At 40.2% G+C, this 11281-nt stretch overlaps 1 protein-coding gene across 1 annotated transcript in view; it reads left to right on the top strand.

Moving 5' to 3' along the window:
• Positions 1 to 2206: 2206 nt before the first annotated feature.
• Positions 2207 to 11281, top strand: part of LOC148374957 (ras-related protein Rab-26-like) — a 38085-nt gene continuing 29010 nt past the window's right edge. The window contains exons 1-2 of the mRNA XM_088342945.1: positions 2207 to 2583; positions 6973 to 7083. Coding sequence (XP_088199071.1) covers positions 2428 to 2583; positions 6973 to 7083 — 267 coding nt within the window. The 5' untranslated portion in view covers positions 2207 to 2427. The remainder of the gene's footprint in view (positions 2584 to 6972; positions 7084 to 11281) is intronic.

The following is an 11281-nucleotide window of genomic DNA, read 5'->3' as shown; positions in this document are numbered from 1 at the left end:
GATATATACGGGTCAGGGTTGTCACAATCACCCGGATCGGGAACACCTGTGTTCAGGATTTGGCGCCAACAGCCAGGACAGCTGATTGGCGCACCCTGTATATTTAAATCCCCAGCTTCCGGTAACACTTTGTTCTATTGTACTCATGCTACCTGTTGCCTTCAGCTCAGTAAGCCCGTACCTCTGACTCTTTGCCTGCTCCCTGTTCTCTTCTGATTGATCTCCGTTGCCGACCCGTTTCTGTAAATCTGCCCTCCCCGTCTGACTCCTGAACTCTTTTCCGAACACTACGGTTACGCCTGTCCGCTACCATTCCCGCCAAGCCTTCACCCGCCTGTCAAGTTCCGTCAATCCGCCAACCAACGGATCGAAGAGTCCCACCTTGTCATTTCCTTCCTTTCAATAAAACCAAGAAACGAGCGCAAGTGATCTGTCTTCTTTTCGTCCTGTCTGACAAGGGTTAGGGTTGGCTTTGAGGGACCACTGGTCAAAACAGACTAAAGTAAATGTAAATGGTCTACATTTCTATAGCGCTTTTCAAGTCAATGAAGACCTCCCAAAGCACTTTACAATGTGCTTCACACTTACCCATTCATACACCGATAGCAGCGTCAGCCATGCAAGGCTACCTGCTTATCAGGGGCATTAGGGATTTACTGTCTTGCCGAAGAACACTTCGACATATAACACGGAGGAGCCAGGAATCGAATCTGCGACCTCCCGATCCCAGAGATGAGCGGTTTACCTCCTGAGCTGGCTGTGATGGCGATTGAAAAATATGTGCTTGACCAAGTGCAAAACCAAAAACTCATTGACAGGTTTGCAACCCTCAAGATCAGACGAAACAACGTAATCTGTAAGTGGAGGATGGAATTATAATGTGTTGAATAGAAAGCATCACAGTCTAGTAAGTTACATGCTTCTCTTTCTGAATGTGTACGTGTGTGTGTGTGTGTACTATAGCTGAAATAAATGATTAAAAACTGGGCATGCTGGAGAAAGTGTTTATTTTAGCCACAACCTGTAATGTGATGTTCACACTCATGAACAGTGGTGAATGTTCCGAAATCACTATAAGAGAAATGCGGTTGTTCGCTCCTTTACGATTTGTTACAACACGTGTTTTGGGATCATGTCCCCATTCAAAATGGAGACTACTATATAGATCCATAGCGATGACGAATATAGTATCTGCTAATGTAATGAAAGAAAAGGCGAGTTAGTGTATGTGGGAACCGACTCGAGTCGTTCGTGAATTAAACAGCTCTATGAGCTGTCTCTTGTAAGTGGCAGTCGGCAACACACCAATCGAGAGCCGGTCCCGTTCGTGACGCTATTTTTCTCTTGTGAATGGTCAAAATGCATTTTTTACAGGGATTCTGTGCTGTTGAATTTTCATTTTTTGAATATTAAAAAAAGTTTAAAAAGTTGTGTACTTTATATATTTTTTTGTAGATTTATATATATTTCCATTTATTTCCTTTGTTTTTCAGTGTTAACGTTTGAGTGTTAATTTTGCTTTATTTCCCCCTTTCTTAATTCATTTATGATAATACATTAAAAATAGTAATATATGGATTAAACAGCAAAAACAAACTGAAGAGCCATATGGGAGCCGGCTGTTTTTAAAGAGCTAAGCTAAAAAAAAACAGTTCTCTAGATAAAGTCGGAATTCCCTTCTCTATAATGGACTATTCGAGTTAGATCTATTTCAAAAACTCACCTTATATTGTTTAGTCGTGTTTGTTATTGTTATATCGCTGACTGTTAATTGTTGCCAGTGAGGTGCACTCAATATTAGAAGGTATCTGTGTTATTCTCTATTTAACTGACTCGAATACAGTACTGCTCGGCAAATTTCAAATTATTTGGTCTGCAACTTCTTTCTAAAGTAACAAAAATTGTTACTTTCCCTGGTAACTTGTTACCTTTACCATAGAGTAACTCAGTTACTGATGGAGTTACTTTTGGGAGGAAGTAGTGAGAAACTATAACTCATTATTCTCTTAAAGTAACGCATCCGGCCAGAAACTGGGTGCTCACCACCCCCGAAACTCTGAACCTAAAAGCGCCCCCGTTTTACACTGATAGATAATTCACGAGTTTCTTCTTGTGTTCCTGTATTTCCCTCTAGCGTGCTTTCGTTGAAATCACACGCACTCACCTGCGGATGTTGCTCAACGGTGCGGGGAATTAGCGCCCTCTACCATCAAATTAGCGTTAAACGGAAGGTGCGTTCACGAGCACCAGAAGTGGACGCGCGTGTCCGTGCAGCCTTAGTGGAGGACCAAAAGCTTTCGCGTCAAAGAACAAACAAGAGATTTAGAAGAAATCTGATCCAGCACGTCTCTTCTTTTCAACTGCCTTATTCAACTTGTGAAGGTTATCTTTTCTTATTTTCTTACTTTCCTTTCTCTGGAGGATATCATGTCCCGCAAGAAGACTGCAAGGGGCAAAAGCAGGGGCAGCCCTACCGGCAAAGGTGCGAGGAGCAGCCCGGCTGTGGTGCACTTGAACGGGGTGGTCCATCCCAGCGGACCCCCCATCAGTCACAGCAGCGAATTTTACGACATCGCTTTTAAGGTACGTGTCACATCACAATACAGTACACTCAATCATACGTTGCATTATTTTGCCTTTGAGAGAATAAAAGCTTTACTATTACAGTGCACTAACGCACAACTAATAATCTTTATAACTTAATAATTTTTATATACATGAACATTATAAAAATCCATTTGATATCTATTTGAATATTACCTTTTGTTGATTTTGTTTTGTTTGATCTCCTCTATTTATTTTTATTCTCAGTTTTGGTATTTTCAATCAGTGGTCGGCAGCCACTGGGCTGGTACTGGGCTGCACAAAAAACATGAAAATGCCTTCATTTTTGTATTTAATTGTGTATATAAACTTTTTTTTGGTTGCACCTTGCACAGAGGTTTTACGGTAGTAGATCACCGTAATTGAGCAATGATTGATCAGTCGATATATCTTTCTAGCCTCGTTCGTTTAGCCTTGGGTGCAGTGGGAATCGAACACAGATCGCGATAGTAAGGTTTTAACAAATTTTATTGACACGAACACACTACATCACACTCCAACAACGTGGCCCAATTTAGAGATTACAAAAACGGCCAATCCATGCCACAAGTTCACTAGGATTACTGGTGCTAAAACAAAAAGTGTTAGGTTGTATCTCATCATTACACTATTTTTACTCACGGTGCCACATTTTGCAATGTTGTTTTGGATGAAAAAATTTCCTTAATGCTCCGTTACAACATAATTTTGATATATGATACTTATCAGGGGCAGCACGGCGACGCAGTGGTTAGCGCGTGTGCGGCACAGTTCTGAGGTCATGGGTTCAAATCCAGCTACCAAGCTTCCTGTGCGGAGTTTGCAGCTTCTCCCCGTGCTTGCGTGGGCCTCCGGGCACTCCGGTTTCCTTCCACATTCCAAAAACATGCATGTCAGGTTAATTGACAGGTCCAAATTGTCCCTAGGTATGAATGAGCGAGCAAATTGTCCATCCCTGTGTGCCCTGCGACTGGCTGGCAACCAGTTCAGGGTGTCCCCTGCCCACTGCCCGGAGGTGGCTGGGATGGGCTCCAGCACACTCGCGACCCTACTGAGTATAAGCGGTACAGATAATGGGTGGATACTTATCAGACACTCAAAATAGGGAGAGAAGACATAAATACATATTCAACTTGCAAGGAGAACAGGAGAGGAATCTACAAAATCCCTCACAGTGCCAAGTTCCAAATGTGTTCAAATAGCCCTCCTCTCCACCCTTTATTTTAATCAAATCTCCTAGGTTACTCAAAGTAGATCTGCCTTAAAGAGTGTTGTAATCAAATAACAGCAACATCATTGGCTGTTAGAGACAATTATGTAACCAGTGCAAAATAGTCAAAACAACGAACAACAGTGAGGTATAACAGTCAAAATAATGAACTGTCTTCCTATGCTATCTCCTTTGCAGGTGTCCTGTAATAAAACCAGAAAAAAACGTTTTAATAGGAATATTAATAAGAATTCATTGTAATTATTGTCATTGGGGCGGCAGTAGCTCAGGAGGTAGAGCGCTCGTCTTGGGATCAAGGGATCCCAGTTCGAATCCTGGCTCCTCCGTGTTACATGTCGAAGTGTCCTTGGGTAAGACACTGAACCCCTACTACCCCCAATAAGCAGGTTAGCGCCTTACATGGCTGCAAGGCCGCTATTGGGAAATGTGGAGCACATTGTAAAGCGCTTTGAGAAGTCATTGACTTGAAAAGCGCTATATGAAATGCAGATCATTTCATTTCATTGTTGTTTTTGTTTTTTCAGTTATTTGGTATTTCTTCACATATATATTTTTCAAATATATTTAGCCCTCAGCAAGCTTGCGCACATTCAGTCGCTGTAATATTGTGGCTGTGACATCTCCGGTGCTTTTACGCCACTTTTGTTTTGCAAGCCTCACCATTTTTTGAACGCAAGCACCTTCAATTCATCACACAGCCGTACGCTCCCGCAGCCAGCTGTGTCAATAGACAATCGATAAGGTGGAGAGCGCCACACCGCCTGATAACATACACAATCAACACACAAGGGCTGCTTGTGAGCGCACAATGTGCCTTGACCCTGAGGTGTGCTGTTGCCCGAGTAACACACACAAAAATGGCGGCGCCGTCTATAGCGCTAGAAAACATTCCGACTTCTCCACGGAGCGGAAAAACGGCCTGCAGTTACCTGTATCACCTAGACATGTGTTTGAAGTAGTGGGTGGCCATGCATTTCACACTAGGGCTGCAAGATTTTTGGAAAAAAACCTAATTGCGATTTTGTATCGCAATTTCGATGCGATTTTCGATTTTAAAAGAAAAGTGCATTTTCTGCGCTAGTTTTGTTTTTTGTGAGAACTGTATCATAGTGACATGCAAACTTACCTCGAGATGACGTCATTACCGACTGAGAGTATTCAACTGTGACAAAATAACAACTATAGCTTACAAATATAAACAATACAGAATCGCGGTTGTATAAATGGTCTTAATTGTCATTATATAAAGTACAATAAGAGATTTTCTCTTTTCAGAGAAAGAAACCAATTTAGAGACTGGCTGGCTAGCAACTTCAGCAAGGTCTCCACGATGATCCAAATAAAAGAGACCCGAATATAGAGGTTTCCAGCGAGTTCTGGCTCCATGTCATCCGTTTCATGGGTAATGGATCTGGAGCTGGTGACCTACAACTCTTAGAGTCCTAAGAGAGTTATTAGCCTAGAACTCACCCTGTCAAGCGCTGAGAAGCATTGGAAAAAACGAGTGCACGTTCACAAGAGGATTCTGCAGGGATGTCGGAATTAGGCACAACACATGACACAATAACAATCCACAGAGCACCCACTGGTGATAAGCATTTCTTTGCGCGTTTCTAACTTTCCTTAGAGTCCGATTTAGTTGATTTATTTCTTTTCAATGTAAAGAGCCTCTTAAATAATAGCTCCGCTGTATAGCTGTGCTGCGCAGTTTTTTTGGGGAGGCAACTGGGGCTGGGCAAACGGAGTTTGTCTGATAGAATACACCAGCCTATAACAATTGCGCACACTCTGCTTGCAAAGTTTGCCTGTCCTTTGTTGGATAGTGCCGTTAAAACCTGCCTCTGATAGGCCGACGCAGTTGAAACATAAATTCTGGTTGGCCAAACACTACATCAATCAAATGAAAAAGACGGAATCATAAATCCTTGAAAGGAAAAGCAGTGACTTGCGACTACACAAATGCACTATGTCACATCGCAATATCGATTCGATTTCGGGTAATTGTGCAGCCCTATTTCACACCCAGGCCTTTAGTGATGTCCTACTTAGTCTGGCCTGAACAAATATAGTGCTAGCTCAGAAGATTATTTTTAATGCTTTAAATTGAATAATATCTCAATAAATAAAGGTTCAGAAAAATGTTGTCAGCTTTTTGATTGTTGGCCTTAAATGCAGTATACATTACGCCTCGTGATTTTTTTATTTTATTTTATGGGAGGAGATGCACAAAAGGACATTCGGGAATTACCAGCATAGTCATGTGGAATTATCATGCAATTGTAGCATTGCAGTTCTCAACTGTCATATGCTGCAAAAAATAGCTTTTTTTGACACATGTACACATTATCTGCCATTTGGTGGCATGTTGGTGCAAAGACACCTTATTGAACTCACTAGATCAAGGGTCTCCAACATGGTGCATCCGGTACCCCCCTAGGAAAACCTGAATAGCCCAAGGACAGGTTCTGAAAATATCTCATTAGTGATGGGTAATTGTGATTTTCTAGGAAATTTGATATCTCACTGACATGATGTTTAAGCGGTCGACTAAACATTTTTACTCTACTTCTAATACTTACTACTCTGCAATATAAAATAAGTTGTCAGTTTATAAACTCATATCAAACTGGTAGCCCCTCGGGGCTATCAGTAATAAAAAGAAGCTCTCAATTTAATTTTTTTTACTAACTCCTGCAGAGGAGTTTTTCTTTCAGGCAAAAGTTGTGGTTTATTGCCATTTGCTGAATGTTGTTGCTTACTATCCATGCTGGAATAGCAAAATCCCTAAGTAGTTCATTTTTAGAGACATGATGTGAGATGAGACAGTGAGATAGTTGTGTGATCATATTAATGGAAGAGTCATTTATTACCTCACAGAACACACTCAGACAAAAACATAAATTCCAGACTTCAGAATGATTTTATCCTGATTTTAATTGTCTGCACAGCTCTACTCAAAAGAACCAAGCAGTGCCTTAAAAGCAAGTGCTAAATATCCGCACACATTAAAGTCAACTATTTTTGGGTACAGATAAAGAGCATTTCGAAACAGTGTTGACTTTGTTCATCGCCCCAAGAAGCCACACATCAAAAACAGAAGTCCATTTTTAACTTTAGTTTTCTGCTTTTTTTAACTTCTTGTACTGTATGTTATTCAGGTGATGCTAGTTGGAGACTCAGGTGTGGGCAAAACCTGCCTGCTAGTGCGCTTCAAAGATGGAGCTTTCTTGGCCGGCAGCTTCATCTCCACCGTTGGCATTGACTTCAGGGTAAGTTGCTCCTGACCCGCCCCTCTCATCTACAAAATCACACAGATCTGCTTTCCTTCACGTTTGATAAAATAAGGCCAGATGCACCACTGGGATACCAAAGTCTCTGTCCAGCCCAATTACTATTAGCAGCCTGTATTGATTGCTTAAATGAGTTCGACACGATTTCGTCTTGATTGTCTTTAGTGTGCCAGTTTAAAAGTCCCACGGGGCAGAGCAGCAGGGGCGGCAGCTAGCTGAATCAAAGCTGCAAAGCACGGACTTGAAATACATTGACTGGCAGTGACACACACAGAATGATAGTAGGGGGTGTTTAACCTAATGCCTTCTGCCCGATCTGAAAAAAGAAACTTTCGGGAATAATGTTGCACCATTGACCCTTTGGATGGAATATTAACATTTTCTTTTCCCTTTCTTTTTCACGGACACAACTTACAAGTATTATAGTATAGACTCTCATTGTAGTTAATCCCTACTCAAAATGTGTGATTTGTTAAAATATTTGCTTTGAGAATAGCTTTCAACGTGTTGATATTAAGGGTGCCACTGTGGAAGACTGGTTAGAACATCCGGCTTACAGTTCTGAGGTCCAAGGTTCAATTCCAGCTACCAGCCTACCTGTGTGGAGTTTGCATGTTCTCCCCCTGCCTGTGTGGGATTCTACCACTCTGGTTTCCTTACACATTCCATGATCTTAGTGAGGATAAGCCGAATTAGAATGGGTTATTTTTTTAATATAAGTTACACTTTTAATACAAAGACATATGTGCATATGTCTATAACAGTGTATTTTGAGTGCTCTTGATTTTATTGTTAAAATGTTGTTATTTTTAAGGTGGGTAAAGTCAAGTCATGTCATGTTTATCTGTATAGCCTTTAATCACAAAGTGTCACAGACCAGGAACGGAGACGGGACCCAATTGCGTTCGTTTACTCAGTTTTATTTAGAAGAGAAAAGACTTGCATCAACGATCCGTAGCAGGTTGCAGGAATGCAGAAGTGGCACTTCCGTGTCGAGCGAAGGTAGTCATTGACAGCAAGAAAACAGGTCGATGGCCGGGGCGGAGGAGCAAAAACATAGACGGGTCCAGAAAAGAGGTCGGCGATGGGTATCAGACAGAAAACAAGGCAGGATAGAGTCGGAGAGTCACAAAAGCTTGCCTAGCTGGGAGCATAGGTTCGCAGACGATCTAACGGGTTCTTTTTAGGAAGACGAGAGTTTAAAAAGAGTCCAACAGCCAATCGGGGTCCAAGGCTGTTGGCGTCAACGGGGCAGCCACAGGTGCCCCGCATCAGTAATTATGACACAAAGAGTCTCAAAGGGCTGCACAGACCACAGATTATTGCAAACCACAGACTATTATTACACCATCCCCTCATTTAAACTTACATGAGGGCAAATAATACACAGATATTGTCAACATAAAATATAGGTTATTCATATGCTATAGAATAATAGTGTGGATTAAGCTTAAATTTAAACATTTCCACTGAGGTTGCAGATCGAATCTCAGGGGGAAAAGCATTCCACAGCACAGGGGCCCGAATGTAAAACCCTCTCAAACCTGCGGATCTCTTCTTGGCTCTTGGGATCACTGGTGGACCAGCATTTTCAGAGTGAAGGCTCCGGACCAGAACATATGGGGAAATTAAATCTGAAAGATATGAGAGAGCAAGTTCTTGCATGATTTTGTATAGTACCAACAGAACCTTGAAATCACATTTTAAGCTAACAGGGAGTCCATGCAGTTTAGCTAAAGTCAGGGTAATGTGATCAAACTTTCTTGTCTTAGTTAAAAGCCTTGCTGCAGCATTTTGTACCAGCTGAAGACTTTTGATTTTGGACTTCAGGAGACCGGAGAGTAGTGCATTACAGTAGTCGAGGCGGGAAGTAACAAACGCATGAATTATAATTTCCCCATCCGACTGAGACAGCATAGGGCGAATTTTAGCAATGTTGCGAAGATGGAAAAAAACTGTTCTAGTAATATTACGTGTGTTAAAGCTGCAAGTAATGAAACTAGTTTCTCATCCCTTAAGTGCTTTGAGATAAAGGAGTTTTACTTGAAACAAGAAGGAGAAAATTGACCTCATGACAAAAACAAAAATTATAATTGCCCACCAAAATGTGACGTTAATACATTCATCCTATGAATATTTTCCTCCTCTGGACCCAGTTCTGTTTTTAAAAATCAAAGCAACTTGATTTGATTCACACATAGGGTTTGTGTGTGTGTGTGTGTGTGTGTGTGTGTGTGTGTGTGTGTGTGTGTGTGTGTGTGTGTGTGTGTGTGTGTGTGTGTGTGTGTGTGTGCGTGTGCGTATGGTGGTAATTACGAGGCAAGTAAATATTGGCACTGTGCTCATTAACATAATAAGATCACTGTAATGCACAATCACTGTTAGGCTTACAAGGAGTTTACACGAGTGATTCAGCCTAATGAGGTTATTTATTTTTCTTTTCATTCATGTAAGCATTTTTTCTGGATTTCTTCCGCTTCAAAGACACAAGAAGCCCGTCTTTTTTCATATGGTGTTGTTAAAGCCTTAGCGTATTCACCGCATTCCAGCAAATGAAGGCTGATGTGAATATTTTGCCGGAAATTTTAAACTATTACAACAAACGGGTGTGTGGTAGGGGTAGGGTGATACTGAGAATGTTAGTATCAGTTCGATCTGAGTAAATACATGGTGGTATCTATCGATAGCGAGCCAATACCAATACTTTTTGCTTGGAAATGTCATTATCATTGAATAATTAAACCCTACCTATTACATTAAACACGGAACAAACATTTGAGGCACAAATATGTTTCATTTTCTTTGAAATAACTACAATTAAAATTTTAACAGTATAAAAAGATGCATAGAAATATTTATATTACAACTTTTTCAGAACAAAAGCTAAGAGAGTCAAATAAAGAAGCAGTAATGTAACGACAATGCAAATATAACAATGTAGTCATCGTTTCAATTATACCTTCCATTGCACAATAGTCAGGAAACGTAAATAGTGTAAACAATACAGTCTCAAAACATTTACCACTACAGAAAATAAAGTAATTCTACGACAACAACGCCAAAAGCCAAGAGAGTCAAACCAAAAATACCATCAATTCAACAAACAAGCCATAGCGTTTATGTTTAAATGAGATGGCAATTCTCGAGTCATCCGTTTTTCTGAGTGACTTCATATAAGGCTTTTTACTAACCTGGTATTAGCCCTTAATCAGTACTTGGCTATTCCTTAAAAAAAATATTAGGATTTTTAGAATTTACTTTAAAACACCAGCAGGGTTTCCACTCTTTGTAGGAACTGGAATTCTATTTTTAGGTTCATTATTTCCTTTCAAATGTTTTACTGCAAAGGATTGATCAGTTTTCTAGTATTCTTGAGAGGAAAATGAAATGGTAATCCCAACCGTTCATAAAGCAACACACTACTTTCACGGGTGATTTAGAAAAGGTCACCAACCAGGTATCCAGTTGCCAAGGCGATGAAGGTAGGCAGGGTGTTTGGTTATCTGTGAGACCAAAGATGGTGGCCATTTGCTCCCGAGCCTTCTTTAGTATTTCACTTAGGAGTTTACCACACGTCCTTCGTGCTTTACAAAAAAGTAGACAGATGGATTCGTTGCAGGTGTACAGTCAACCTAAAAGTGCACCCTGACATTATAAGTCAGAAGGATTGAATTGGTGGAAACATTTTTTTAGGAATAGCAGGCAAGGGTCTTTTCTAGAGATAGAACAGGGTATTTTCAAAAGAAAGCACCAATAATATTTTTTCTGTCTGACATTTTGGCAAAAAGATTCCATTCATTTTCATTGAGTCATTTTATAACCCATTTCTTGTGATTTGTAGACTTGTTTTTGTAAATTTCTCAATTTTGACTATTCATTTCTTTGCAGTCATATTTCTATAAAATATAAAATAAAATTAAATTAAACTTCACTATATTTGGTTTTTTGTTTTCAACATCAATGAATTTTCACATTATATTGTTGTAGGGATTTTTCTAGCTCTAATTTTGAAAATCGTTCGGATTGAAACAAATCATTCTTTACTGCAATTAATAAACAAATTTGCCTCTAGGTGTTGCTTGTGCTCCACCATAAATCGTTTCATTCTGTGAAGGATGCTAGAATTTCATACACAAATAAAAAATAAATTGTTGTTACTTGAGTTATTTTGAGTTCT

Source organism: Urocampus carinirostris, chromosome 1, assembly GCF_059441175.1.
Source record: "Urocampus carinirostris isolate Australia breed hairy pipefish chromosome 1, RoL_Ucar_1.0, whole genome shotgun sequence".
NCBI classification, from domain to species: Eukaryota; Metazoa; Chordata; class Actinopteri; order Syngnathiformes; family Syngnathidae; genus Urocampus; species Urocampus carinirostris.
The sequence above is the reverse complement of the archived record's forward strand: the minus strand, read 5'-3'. Positions and strand labels throughout refer to the sequence as shown.